The sequence below is a fragment of the Chanodichthys erythropterus genome, chromosome 13, assembly GCF_024489055.1.
Source record: "Chanodichthys erythropterus isolate Z2021 chromosome 13, ASM2448905v1, whole genome shotgun sequence".
NCBI classification, from domain to species: domain Eukaryota; kingdom Metazoa; phylum Chordata; class Actinopteri; order Cypriniformes; family Xenocyprididae; genus Chanodichthys; species Chanodichthys erythropterus.
This window is the reverse complement of record NC_090233.1, coordinates 37,344,132-37,359,422: the sequence shown is the minus strand read 5'-3', so window position 1 is coordinate 37,359,422 and position 15,291 is coordinate 37,344,132. Positions and strand designations below refer to the sequence as shown.

At 38.6% G+C, this 15,291-nt stretch overlaps 1 protein-coding gene across 4 annotated transcripts in view; it reads right to left on the bottom strand.

Moving 5' to 3' along the window:
* The window catches only part of ar (androgen receptor), a 120,112-nt gene that overhangs the window by 8,150 nt on the left and 96,671 nt on the right, over positions 1–15,291 (bottom strand). For all 4 annotated transcript variants that reach the window (XM_067405470.1, XM_067405471.1, XM_067405472.1 and 1 more), the window contains 4 exons: positions 4,328–4,606; positions 2,392–2,536; positions 1,572–1,702; positions 495–646 (listed from right to left, as the gene is read on the bottom strand). In XM_067405470.1, coding sequence (XP_067261571.1) covers positions 495–646; positions 1,572–1,702; positions 2,392–2,536; positions 4,328–4,606 — 707 coding nt within the window. The remainder of the gene's footprint in view (positions 1–494; positions 647–1,571; positions 1,703–2,391; positions 2,537–4,327; positions 4,607–15,291) is intronic.

Sequence of the window (15,291 nt, the reverse complement as noted above, 5' to 3'; positions counted from 1 at the left end):
TGCAATCTACATCGCTGCAGATCAAAGCATCTGCCAAATGCAAACAGCGCTGAGTATTGTGAATAAGGTGCATTAATAATAAGCTTAATTTACATAGAATGGCATGTATGCGCTAGAAAGAATGACAGTGACTTCAGTTAAATACAGTGCAGCGCATTTAGCTCTTGGTTAATATGGTTTGCAGATTGTTAATTAATATGCTGGATCTTACTATTATCAAGCTTGAAAATAGTTGTGCTACTTTATATTTTTGTGGGAACTATGAAAGCATTTATTTGAAATAGATTTTTTTGTAACAATGTAAAAAAAATCTTTATGGTCACTTTTGATCAGTTTACGCTATTGATTAATATTACTGACCCCAAACATTTGAACATTATGGCATCATGTGACCAGTAATGCATGTAACACTCTAATCATTGTAATGTATCCTGTCTCTGTACGTGTGTGTGTGTGTGTGTGTGTGTTTATGTATGTGTTTGTGTGTTACTAACTGGTTGCAGTGAGTCCATCAGTCGGGTCAGCTGTTGGAAGCGTGTGGCACAGTTGGTCTTCCTGCCATAGTTGATTAAACGATCAAGCTCGTTTATATATGTCAGGCGCAGATCATCAAAATACTTCTGACTCTTCAGCCCCTCCACTGGAACTGCAGAAATAGAAATAAATACTTCCACCTGAACTTGCATACACTTGTCAAATAATATTTTAATTGAAATACAGTGGTTTTTTGTGTTTGATTATTGCATTTCACTGTATAATATAAATAAGAAATACACTACAAATAGGGTATAAAATAGTGACTAAACTGAATATGTCACTTTTTCCATTTTCTTTTTTAACAAATGGTCAGTGAAAGGAGGTACTTAACCTCAAGGTCAAACTAAATATTATATGAGCTGTTTTATCTTCTGTTCATGTTTTATATGAGGTTTGAAATTTTTGTGACTTTTATCAAAATCTAGGACAAAAAATACAGTTTAAAAGACTGATTTCATTTTGATGATTTAAGACATTTTTATCTGTTTACAACTGATTACTTTTCTTAGAAAAGTTTACCTAGCATATCTAATATATGTCACAACATAAAACATGGGAATTGTGCCTCTAATTATATATATTAAAAATATCATTAGGTGTTAACAGGGTGCAATTTGAAAAAAAACAGACTATTTTTTTGGCAGTTGTTACAGAAACAATAAATATTTTAAATTGACCTTGAGCTTTTAAGTATAAGATAGATTAGATAGCTTTGATATTTGACCACTATTTATGATAATACTTGGTTACAATGACACTAATAATTCTTTATGCTCCCATTTATTTTTGATCACAGTGGTTCGCTACACAACATACAAACTTTCAGTCCAAAAGTGCGCACATTTGGAGAAATATGTATCCTCGACACGTTTACCTCATATTTCTTTAAATATAATAAAACCATAATTTCTAAATTACTCGCAGAAAGGCTGATCCATCAGTCAATATTGCGTGATCATAATTCTCACATTACGGTGAAGGTATTCTTGCAGAAATATCTGTGTGTAAACATACAGACACAGAGGTAGACTCACTGATGCTGAAGAGGAGTAGGGCCTTCATGCAGAGGAACTCTTCCTGTGTGACCTGCAGCAGCACAAACTCCTGCGAGAGGTGCTTCATCTGAACACAGTGCTCGTACATGCTGGAGATATGCATCCTACGACTGACAGATAGGGGAATATTAATAGACACAGAGAGACAAACAAAAAAACATCTGGCAATTTCAGATGGCCTGCAACAACTTTCCATCCTCTAATTACCATACAGTACTAACTAATGCATTCAGTCGTCCAATGACTCCAAAATCTCCTACTAAATGAAATGTATTTCATGCCTAAAACACAGTTTCCATCAGCAGCACTGGTATGGGATATGGCCAAGATGCATTTAGGAAGGAAGTCTTCTATTTCAGATATTGGTGAAAGGCCATTGAGTGCATGTGAGCCCCCCAAAAATCCAATCTCTTCTGGGATTGTGTTTTTGACAAAGATCCTCCACACCATAATAAGCCAGCAGTAAATTATAAATGAATCTTGGAAGTCTCCACGATGAGACTGTTATTGTGTGCATGAAGTACAAGATATGTACCTGCTTGACAGAGAGAGGGAGAGAGAGAGATATAGAGAGATGGAATAAGGCAGAGAGAGGGCCGCTGAGGAGAAATGAAAGAAAAATGAGTTTGAGGAAAGATGGATTAGTACATTTACAAGACGAACAAATGGACAGAAGAAGAAAATGGAATGAGGAAGAGAAAGAGAGGGGAGGCAACAATGCAAAACACAGATGGGTGCCGGACAGAAAAGAAAACAGGCAAATAAGAGCAGGGCGAATGTGAAAGAGAATAAGACTGACTCATTGAAGACGAGGTCTGGAGCGAAGTACAGCATCCGCGCATTGGCGTTCTTATAGGATCTCCAACCCAGAGCAAAGACCATCACTCCCATCCAAGTGTGTTGTATGACTGTCATCTGATCATCCACGTGCAGGTTGCGGAAACCTGAGAGATGGGAAGAGACGGGAGAGATATTTGTGGTTTGTGTTTGCTGCCTATGGCAGTTTGTCAGCTGCCTGGGCACTATTTTTTCAGACCAACTTAATTTATTACTCTATTTCAATTCCGCCAGCTCAAGCTATGAATCAGATTTCATCTGACGTTAGAAAAAATATGCATGCCTGAACTGAGGATTTTTTGCACATCGACTTTAACCAAGTGATACTGAGTTTGTAGAAGATTAGGCAGCATACTGTATGCACTGCTCTCAGGAAACAAAGGGGAAACATGCTGAACGTTCCTGGGCTAAAACTTGATCTCACTTCCACCTGAACAGATTTATCATTGGCTTTAGTGCAGATTAAAATGCCAGGCCTTACAGTTTTATTATTGCTATCAATAAAAGGACATTTGAGAACCGCAACCAATCACATCAACCTGAATCCATCAACCAGTCACAGGCTGTCACACTATGAGGTTCAAAAAATTGTTTGTGTCAAGACACACCCCTTTCCCTCCTGTTATTTTTCTCTCAGTTTAATGGTTTGACATAGTTGCATTTTACATAGGATTGAAGTCTGGCTTTGCTTTTTTTTAAATCTAGTTTCCATATATTCTGCTTTCAAATGTATATGTTTAAAAAAAAAAATTCTCATTTTGAGATTTTAAAATGTTTGGATTAAAATATCCAAAAACAATTAGAAAAATGTTATATATTTTGTTGACATGTGTACTTACATTATCCCAATGTTTCCAAGAATGTTTAAATCCAGAGAAAACTAATCATGTTTTAATAGCTCAACACAGTGGCCCGGTTTCACAGACAGGGCTTAGGCTAAGCCAGGATTAGGCCTTAGTTCAATTAGGGTATTTAAGTAGCTTTTATAAACGTACCCTACAATAACACATTATTGGTGTGCATCTTGAGACAAAACAATGGCTTTGACATATTTTAAGATATGTCAGTACAAGTTGCTTTCAGTTAAAACAGCTCAAACAAGCAATTTAGTCCAGGACTAGCTTAAGCCTTGTCTGTGAAACTGGGGGAGTAAGTCTTATTGTTTAAATCTTGTTTTCTTGACTTACCTGCCGAGCAAACACAGAGTTGCACTGTAACAACTTTCAAAACACAAATGTATCTAATATGATAAAACAGAGCTGCTTTACCCCACATACGCTTGACCGGAAGAAGCAGAAGCGGCAAGTGCGACATAATAAAAGTTCCGCTGCTCTCAAGACGTGTGTCACGCAATCGCTCCAGTGGCCTCATTTTTGCTCGAACAGCACTTGCGTATATATAAATCAAGTGTTTGGTTGCATCACATGACACTTTACAACCTGAACTAATCTTGTCTAATCATAAAAAGTGAAACGATCTAATGTTTTAAGAGCCTTATTAACCTTGAAAAAGTCATGAGGGTCTGCAGGGGTCCTCTCTGTGATATCATTTGCTGTTTTTTGTTTTAATTTGTCTGATTTGGTAGAAAAAAGTTTTTCAAATAATTATGAGCAGTGTTGTTAAAAACTTTTTTCAAAGAAATAAAAATAAAAGAATATACCAAATTACTTAAAACTATAAAGAAATGTAATTTTTTTGAAGTGTATTCTGTTAATGAGGCTTTTTGCTCATTATAATATCCTGACCTTTTTAACTAGAAGAGGTGTATTCAAATTATTGTAACTATTGTAAAATGATTATTTGTTCATATATATTTTAAATAAGCTAATAGATTAATAATTCTTTTCTAACAAAGAAAAAAAAAAAAAAGTTATGACAATTTGACATGCTTAAATTACCTGGAAGTCCTTTGGCCCACTTCACTACCTTGACAAGTTGCCTCTCTCCCAACTCGTTAAGGCTGGTGAGGAGAGCGGCCGCCGAGTCAGGCTGAGCGTGATCGTGGCCGGCGTTCACCACCTCTGGCTCGATGGCCTCCAGGATGTTCAGGAAGATCAGCTGCGAGTGGAACGTCAGGCTGGGCTTGGGCGACAGGCACTGGACTGTCTCTGACGGGCCCTGAACGGAGCCAACCTCCTCCGGACCTTTCATCTGTCCAATCTTCCTCAGCTTGCGGGCTGCGGCACAGAACAAAAGCAAAATACTGTAATAAACAGAGTGGGAGTATTGCTTTGTAAATTCAACCTCCACAAAAAAACATTATCAATCTCGAACACATCTTTATTTTATCTAGCACATATTATTTAGAAGCCAATGAACCAGGTGGTCTCTGAATAATGAGGCTGGCATGATCCTATTTCTGTTCTTGAATATCTCTATTATACAACAGAGGATTAAACCTACACTGCAGCAGGTAGTCTCTATGCCACATTATCTTCTGCCAGTCAGCACAAAGAAAGATTACTTGCTGCAAAACACACCTGAGACAATGTGCTTTTCCCTCGACTGACATTACAACAAAGGACCTGACAGGATTAGCGTAACTGCATTGATGTATTTCAGTAACGTGGAGCAGAAAGACATTCATGAGTACAAAACTTGCATTGTTCGCATAATACCTGCGGATGTGCATTCTTTCACCAGAAACACCCATCTTCCGCTCTCTTTTAACTATGCACTACAGATTAAAACCATCTGTATTCTGAGGCTGCTGCTAATAATGTGAATGAAATGAAGATGTAAATATGCGTGTGTGAGAGAGTTTATGAGCGCTTTAATTAGTCGCTACAGTAGCAACAGTTTTGCTTCTGCTCCAGTGAGTGCCTGTGGCTTCGTTATGATTCTTAACACTCACGGTCTTCACTCTGAATTATAAATCAGAGATGCTCATTATTCAATGGGCAACGTTAGGGTGAGGAATGAAAGACTATCAGTTGAGATGATTTTACAACTCTTTAATGGTGCATTACAAACACCGATCCAAAATGAAAAAAAAACAGCCTCTATTAAAAAACAACAACAACAACAACAAAAAAAAAAAACAACTTTAAGCGTTTGTGAGGCCGCTGATTTCTGACTAAGAGGACAAACTCAAGTGAAAATGACTCAGCCCTCTGAGATCCCCACAAAAAGGAGGCTCAAATTTTGCTGACGAGAGACAGGAGCCTCTCTGCTTGTGGTCTAATATGAAGTGTGGTAAAGCGACAGAGAAGGGGAGAGAGTAAGATTACAACCTTATCCTGAGGTGGTTCACCAAAAGCCTATGGGTTTACAGTAAACTTGTGGAAAGGTGCCAAAGATGCCACCATCGTGATTCTCTCTTCAAAACACACATAAGCCTGCCACCCCAGCAAATACAAGCAAAAATATAATGTAGATAGCAAATACCACAAAAGCTTCTGCTGAAAAATGCTGTCTCCTGTACCTTGATTTGCAGTTTTGTTGAAGTGTCTTCAGTATGTAGTAGAACTGAGATCTAAAGCTGATATCTGTGTTTGCTTCAGCTTCAAATAGGCTGTAGACAGAAAGTCCTACAATTTTACATATTCTGTAATATTCAGAGTGAGGACTGTGGCACATACACCAATCGGGTTTTGCACTGCGATGGCTTTAGATGGCAATTCAAACAAGCATAAGTCCATATCCAGTACTCTTAAAAAGATAAAGAAAGTCCGGCCATGAGAGAAGATGCAATATCCATTTATCTCTAAAGTGAAACTGTGACTCCTTTGGGTGAAATCAAAACATTCAAATCATCTAACAGCGTTTCTCTGAAGGTGCATTAATACTTGGGTAAATGGCGTTGCTGTTGCAAAATCCTCTTAAACTTGGAAGAGTAAATGGTCGAACAAGGTGAATGTGTTAAAATTTTACAGATGAGTGAGAAGCCAGCGCTCAATAGCGAATGCAGTAGATAAGTGAACAGTTTACCGTCATTTGAGAGAAAGCGTTTTGTTTACGAGTTTTGGCATTCCGGGCTCCACTCAGAATCTGTAAAAAAGTTTTGACTGATGTGAACTTTAAGCCATAATGACAGATTTGTGCATAAAGACTCACTGGCAGAAAAACAGTTTTGGGACTTTTTGCCAACTGTAAGTAACTGGATGCTATAAGTTTTTTCGGTCTTAAAAGTGGTTTAAACATAGGCATGAAGTGACAGAACCGTTTGTGAGAATGAAAAAAGTAACAAATTAAACAATAAACAAAGAACTCTGGAATAGTTGTTTGTGGAGAAATGTGATTATAAGCTAAAGAAAGTCCCTGCTTTAAAATTGTTGATTTTGTTATGAAAAAAATCATTCATTTAATGTGGTGAGCATGTTTAATGTCTGGTATGTTCAAAATGAATCTCTTAATTCTGCCAAAAACTGTTAACCTTTAGAGGCCAATCTAGAAACAATAATTATATACTTAGCAGAGGCTAGGTAAGGTTATCACAACTTTGGAGTAGGTGCGATTATTTGCAAAATTATGGCTGATTACATGACACCATGGGACTCATTATTTCAGAGCTCTTTACTAATGAAGACAACAATAACAACATACACAACCACAAAGAAGAGAAAGGAAGAGAAAAAGAAGAGTGCTATATGTGACAATATGTGGAAGCGATGCATTAAGTTGTAAATTGACCCACGGTGTCATTTGAGTCTGAAAGGTGAACTATTCAAGTGCTTTTACAGAGACAGAATTCAAACGTGTCAGGGAAGAGGGCTGGGCAATCCGCTTGTCTGCCACCATCTGCTCTGTTCAGTAGCTCGGTTACCACAAACAGATGTATTGTGTGCGACAGTTTTACAACCACACTTGAATGCTGTCTACTATTTGTTTTGTCAACAGAAACAGGACGATCAAGGCTTTAGTTGCACAACTAAACATTTAACAAATGAACGAAACCAAATAAACCCTAAAAACTAACCAAATAATGCACAGTGTAGATTCTATGTAGATACTATTTTTTAGGATTTTTTTCACCTTTATTGTGTGAATACTGATTGAGGTTTATATACTTAAACTAGTAAAAAAAGATATAAAATAAATATGTTCTTAAAAGATTTTTCTCATTATTTGGTATTTTGTTTTTTGTACTCGTATATCTTTTGTGTTTGCATTTTAATTTCATCAAATGCAATTTAAAAATATTACTGAATTACTGGTCTGGCTGGTGGACCAGTATAGTCATGCTGTTATCAAGCAAAACGGAGCTGGTTTACCAGCATTTCACACATTAATGAAGTAAAGGAAAAACATTATAAGATTAAAACATGATTTATTGTAATATATAATTATTACTTTGTATTTTTACTATGCTAATTTTGCTCCTTCTTTTGAAAGTAGAACTGAAGTAGAACATTAACTCTTTTGATTATATTATTAATAGTAAAGTTTGAATAACAAAGTAAAAATTCAAACTGGTTAAACGTTTCAAAGGATTTGTCTCATGGTTCAAATGGCAAATAACAGCATAAACATACACAGTTTGTTCAATAACAGGGGTTATGAGAAGAGCTCTTTCAATGCGACAGTTAATAGCAACTTGATAAAGAATGTTCAAAATTGAAAGTTGCTGTTTTTAAAGACTTTCATGTTCATTTGGGAACTCGCATGTCAAAATACAGCTTTCAGATTCCAAAAAGTGTACATAGTAAAATGTGTCATTGCAGTCAGGAGCATGAAAAATTGTAGCAATAGAGATAGCATGTACTTTCAACTGTTGCTTAAAGAGAATTAATTTAACCAAAGTCAAGGGCCAAGTGCCCAACTAAAGGGGACTCTAATCACCATAATGGTGACTCCAAACAACTTTTGTGTTTCTGCTCATCTCATCAAATTAACAGTGGTTTTTAAAGCTATAAAAAACATTTTAAAAGGACATCACTGTTTCACTGTTACTACCCATCAATATTCTTAAAATGAAGATCAAATATTTTTTTTACTAGGGCTGTCGAAATGAGTTAACGCACGTGATTATATAAATATGTATAAAGTCATTAAAATTCTTTAATGTAAATGTAATTGATGTAATCTAAATTCTTTTTTTTTTTGATGTCACCGTTATGGAGGTAAACGTTTGCTTTAGTTGGGCTCTTGACCCTTGACTTTTTCCATTTCCGTTAACTGTGTGATTCCAGTGCACATTTGTTGTAGCTCTGATCAAATAATTTTGAGAATATTAACTGTTAAGTTCATATGATTAACTATAATCTTGTGGAATCATATAATGATAACCTGGTATTCAGATTTTTAAGTCATTATGCAGAAAATGTTTTCAGCCATTTTTCAGCACAGAGACATCAATAATCAACATATGAATCTCAACAATGGTGACAATCAACAAAGCTTTTTTGTGATTTTTTTTGTGTCACCATTGTTGAGATTCATATGCTGATTCTTGATGTCTGTGTGAGTCTGCATAACCTTGACACAACATTTTCTGCATAATCATTTAATAAAATTGTTTAGTGTCATAGCACTGCAGTAGTATTGGCATGTTAAATTACAACTAATATTAAACAATTTAGTCAGAGACCAGACTTTGGTATCAGTGAATCAGATCACTTTATGATGATTATACCATCATCTGACCGGAGTTCTTCTTGCTTTTTTTTTTTTTTTTTTTTTTTTTTGCTATAACAAACATGTATCAGAAACACACGGTTAAAGCAGTCAGAGAAATACTAATGTTAAAGAGTCAAGGGTCAAGAGCCAGTAAGCACTGACCACCAGAACGGTGACTTCAAACTTTATTATTTTATTCAACATCTAAACCTCTGTTAATTCTCAATAAGAACTTTAGTTAAATAAAGTCTGAATTGTAATAAGTGAAGATGCTGAGATATTGAGAGATCTGTTAGTGATCATGTTCTCTTGGGATTTAAAGGGGTTCTGTATCATCTGTTTTGTGGGTCACCATTGTGCTGGAGAGTAGAGCCTGTGCTTTAGTCCAAGATAAGCCAGAAAACATTGATGTTAAGCTGCATGTTGCTTTATTTCAGAGGCAGTAACATATACAATTCAGGATATATGTGTAAAACAGTGTTTTTTTTTCTGTAAGAGTGTTTTGCACTTTATTTAAATTAGGATATTTTACATTTATTTTACAGACTTTGATTGGCAGCCGTTGCTGAAAGTCATTTGACTGTTTTTTTTTTTTTTTTTTTTAAGATGTTTTACAATGAAGGTGTTTTATAATTCAGGGAATACCTGTAAAATAACAGTTTTTCTGTAGAAAATTTTTAATTAAATTTTCTGTTAAAGTTTTTTACACTTTATTTAAATTAGAATATTTTACTTTAATTTTAAGGTTTTTGTTGGCAGCTGTAGCCGACAGTCATTGACCATTTTTTTTTTATTATTATTTTTACAGTGTATGAGAGATTTAATTGTGGCACTATACCACTGTCAAGTTTGTCAAGAGACTGGCACAAAATCCACCTACAATCATTCTATACATTTAAAGATACTTCCACATAATGCAGGCACCTAGAGAAGGAGCTGTACCTTCCTTCTAAACATACCTACACCTACAAACCAAAGCCTTGAGTTAAACTGTCTCCAAACTTGAGATTTTTAAGTCAGTTTCTGTCTGTAAACTCCCAGTGGCTCTTAAGTGAAGTTTATACAATTCTGAAGGGGGATAAGATTATGAGTCAAACATTAATACATCAAAAAAGAGCAATGAATAGGCCACAGTCCAGAGTCTCAGTTGCCTACTTAGAACCAGTAAGATTACTGTTTTTTTTTTTTCCCCACTCAAAAAAAAAAAAACTTTCATCTGTCAGTGGAGGAAACATGGAAAATGTGTCATCTGACACACCACACTTTTCAGCATCTCTCTCTCTCTCTCTCTCTCTCTCTCTCGCTCATACACACGCAAAATGCACACATTGGGCCACCATTGCTAAACGTGTGACACTGCTCATCGCTATAGTGACACCATGTCTGATAATTACAGCCCTGATACCCTGCTATACCCTGAAGTGCCACTGCTGCTGAAAAAATAAGAAACCAGTTTTACTGTCATTATAGTTCTTTAAAATATAGAACCTATAAACCAGCACCTGCACAGGCTTTTTTTCTTTAGCTTCTGCAATAATAACTGTTTTCAGGAAATTATGGCCATCTGTCCATTATACCCATTCTGCAAAAAAAATAAAAAATAAAAATAAATAAATAAAAATATGGCCAAAATTATTTTAAATATATGCTAAATGTATGACGCTCAATGAAACATATTTGAAATTTAAAATATAGTTTCAATCTTCATATATATATATATATATATATATATATATATATATATATATATATATATATATATATATATATATATATATATATATATATATATATATATATATATATATATATGTCAAAATGAATTTCAGGGAATAGGTTTAGGCTAAATGCAAATGTGGATGGATTAGAGAACAAAACTAGATATTGTATACACAATTTAAAATTTGTTAGAGGAATTACATTCTGAAATACAATGATCAGCCACAACATTAAAGTGCCCCTATTATGGATTTTTGAAAATTACCTTTCATGTAGTGTGTAGCATAGCTCTAAGTGAATGAAAACATCCTGCAAAGTTTTAAATCTGAAAGTGCACCGTATATAAAGTTATTGTCTCTCAAAAGTAAGGGTCAACTCTTATTCGTTTAAATGAGTCGTTTGTAAAACGAATCCCAAGCTGTTTCATTGTGACATCAAGACAAAACATCAGCATATTGCCTGCCCACTTATTGCACGTGCAGACAGCAGGGAAAATTCATATTTTCAACATATGAAGTCAGGGTTCTACAGCACCTACTTCATTGTACCCAAAAAAGGCGGTGGGTTATGGCCAATCTTGAATCAGTCCCTGCACAGGCTGCTGTTCAATATGTTTATGCAGAAACAAATTTTCCAATGCATCTGTCCCCAAGATTGGTTTGCAGTGATCGACCTGAAGGATACATACTTTCATCTCTCGATTCTCCCTCATCAGAGACCCTTCCTATGGTTTGAGTTCGAGGGACAGGCAAATCAGTACAAAGTCCTACCCTTTGGGCTGTCCCTGTCGGCCTCCGTCTTTACCAAGGTTGCGGAGGCGGCCATCGTTTCCCTCAGAGAATGTGGTGTTTGCGTTCCTCAACTACCTTGACGACTGGCTCATTCTAACCCACTCGCGAGAACAGTTGTGCGAACACAGGGACCTGATGCTCAGTCACCTCAGCCAGCTGGGTATTCGGGTCATCTGGGAAAAGAGCAAACTCGCTCCTGTGCAGAGGATCTCTTTTCTCTGGATGGAACTTGACTCGGTCAACTAAACAGCGCACCTCACCGAGGAGCGCATCCAGTCAGTGTTGAACTGCCTGAGTTTGTTCAAGAGCAGGACAGCGGCCCCACTGAACTAATTTCAGAGGCTCCTGGGGCATATGGCATCCACAGCCGCATTGCTTCATATGAGGCCGCTTCAGCACTGGCTTCACGGCCGAGTCCCGAGATGGGCATGGCAACATCACACCGAGCTGCCAACGTACCCTTACTCCGTGGTCAGACCCTTCATACATCAACCACCAGGGCGGTCTACGCTCATGTCACAACTTGCCCGCCATCTCCTCTTATGGAGTCAGAATCCATTCGTGCCATTCACATCCCAGGCATGCTGAACCGTGCAGCTGACGAGCTCTCATGGCAGCCTCCTCTTCCAGGAGAATGGAGACTCCATCCCCAGGCGGTCCAGCTTATATGGCAGCGTTTTAGGGCTGCACAGATAGATCTGTTTGCCACTCCAGACACAGCCAGTACCAGTTGTTCAACTCCCTGACCAAGGGCACCCTCGGCATGAATGCACTGGCACACAGCTGGCCACGGGACCTTTGAAATTATGCGTTTCCCCCAGTAAGCCTACATGCACAACTATTGTGCAAAGTCAGGGAGGACGAGGAGCAGGTCCTTCTAGTTGCACCCTTCTGGCCCAACCGGACCTGATTTCCAGAACTCATGCTCCTCGCGACAGCGCCACTTTGGCCCATTTCTCTGAGGAAGGACCTTCTCCCCAGTCGGTGGTAGACACCATCACTTCTGCTAGAGCTCCCTCTATGAGGCAACTCTATGCATTGAAGTGGAACCTGTTCATCGAGTGGTGTTCTTCTCATCAGGAGAACCCCCGAACTTGCTCGGTCAGGTCAGTGCTTTCCTTCCTGCAAGATGGGTTGGAACGAAGACTGTCTCCCTCCACTCTCAAGGTGTATGTTGCCGCTATTGCTGCCCATCATGATGCAGTTGATGGTAAGTCTTTAGGGAAACATGACCTGATTGTCATGTTCCTGAGGTGGGTGAGGAGACTGAATCTGCCTCATCCTCTCTCTATACCCTCTTGGGACTTGTCCCTGGTGCTTACAGCTCTCCGGGGACCATCCTCTGAGCCTTTGCAAACAGCTGAGTTGAAACTCTGTTCCTTAAGACAGTTCTCCTGGTTGCATTGGCCTCCATCGAGAAGGTAGGGGACCTGCATGCTTTTTTGGTCGACGAATCATGCCTGGAATTCGGCCCTGGTGATTTTCACTTTATCTTGAGACCCCAGCCTGGATATGTGCCGAAGGTTCCTACCAGTCCCTTTAGACACCAGGTAGTGAACCTGCAAGCGCTGCCCTCAGAGGAGGCAGACCTAGCCCTGGCTTTGCTCTGTCCCGTCCATGCTTTGCACCTGTACATGAACAGAACGCGAAGCTTTAGGACCTCAGATTGGCTCTTCATCTGTTACGGAGACCAGCAGAAGGGAAAGGCTGTCTCCAAGCAGAGGATGGCCCACTGGATAGACTTAGCATATCAGTCCTAAGGCATGCCTTGCCTGCTCAGGTTGACAGCTTATTCCGCCAGAGTAGCTGCTTTTTCGTGGGCGCTGGTGCACGGTGCCTCACTAACAGATATATATAGAGCTGCGGGCTGGGTGAAACCCAAAACATTCGCTAGATTCTATAGCCTCCGTGTAGAACTGGTTGCTTCCCACGTGCTTGCCCCTAGTGGCCAGTAATGCTTGGAACCACCGTTCTTGTGTCGGCTTGCAGCGCTCATTGCTCTAGTAAGTTCCCCGTGTGGTGAACCCTGTTGAGTTCCACTGCCACCCCTTGCGGCCTCAGACATTGCGGAGTGTCTGTCACTAGGTCAAGCACTCGTTACTTCACCTGTGCTAGGCTGGGTGCCATATGTTGTGACCCCTACGGTGGTCCCATATGTGTATATTCCATGGTAGTCTCCCTGCGTTGAGTCTGTGTCTTTCCCTTGGCAGAGTCTGCTCTGTCATCCCTGCCAGGTGTGTCTCTCCCTGTTGGCTGGAGCCATCCCAGGGACTTCCATATGTGCAATGTCCACAGCCAGTCCATATGAGCATTCCACGTAATACTTCCCTTCGGGTAGGGTGTGGTCTCCGCAGCGTCCCCTAGTGGTACACTTTCCCAAGGTTATCCAAGTCCTACTGATTGGGTCATGCAGAACAGCAGTAGACTCTCTCGGGGTAAGCCCGGTCCCATTCACCCAAAGTGTGGGGGGATGCTGAGGCTTACGCTGGGCGCTGGAAGGGTCAGCAACTGTGGCATTTTATTAGGGATCCCAATTCGTCAGTTCACTCCTGACTTACGCCGAAAGTGACCGACTGAAAGGGAAAAGGGAACATCTCTGTTACATATGTAACCCTCGTTCCCTGAAGGAGGGAATGGAGACCTACATCCTGTCGCCACAGTTCCAGTGCCACCGCTGAGTGCGGGCCATGTGCGGGCCATCTCCTCAGCAAAAAACAGAGTGTGAGTGCACCCGCTTCCGCATTTATACTCATGCTGCGGGGCGGTGTGCGGTAGACCAATCACAAAGGATTGGGCCATCTAACCATTCAGAGCAGTGTAGGCTATCGGAAAGGAGGGGTTTAGACAGACTGATTCTTGAAACTGCCTCTAAGGAATCGTTTACGAATCATTGACAACTGAGGTGAAATTAAATGTATATTATGAAAAAAACAAAAGTGTTTTTTGACCTTGCATGCATGTAAACCTTTTGTAGGAGACTCCCAAAACAATATTAGGAACCTTAAAAAAGGCATAATAGGGTCACTTTAAAACCACCTGCCTAATATCGTGTGCCATGCTGCCAAAACAGCTCTGATGCATTGAGGCATGAACTCCACAAGACCTTTGAACGTGTCCTGTTCAGATATCTGGCACTAGTCATGTTTTTTTTTTATTCAAACGTGTTATATGTTGACGTATTATAGATAACAATTGTTTTTTTGTTTTTGTTTTTTCAAATGTGACATGGGCAATATATGCTGGGCTATATATAATATATATAAATATATGTTTTCAAAAATATTGTAAAAAATATATTTAAGTACATATATTTTGAAATATATTAGCAAATATATTTTTTTCTAGGTGTAATGTTTTTCACTTTCTCTGTTTGTGCTGTTTTTTTTTCTTTTCTTTTTTTCAATTTATGTATACATAACATACCCACATGACACAATGTCTCATAGCATTTACAATTAAAATGTTCTTAAAATGCTCCTGCCTAAATATTACACTAAATCCACAAGCATAAAATAATACCAATGCAATCAGTTATTCTCTTAAGTCGAAATACAGTGATTGTCTACAGGCTATAGCCAATGAGAAAGCACTCTGTTTGCTGTAAACAGTCTTTTTCCGGCCAGAAGTAACTCAAATTACTGTCATATTTTCACATTATATATTGTACAGCAAGGTAAAAGATCTTAACTTTTATCATTTTTAAGAATTCAACCATATAATAGTCTATTCTGAAAGAGCAATTTGTGGCACATTCTGTTTTACATATAACATTTAGAAAAGTGGCTAATCTTTGC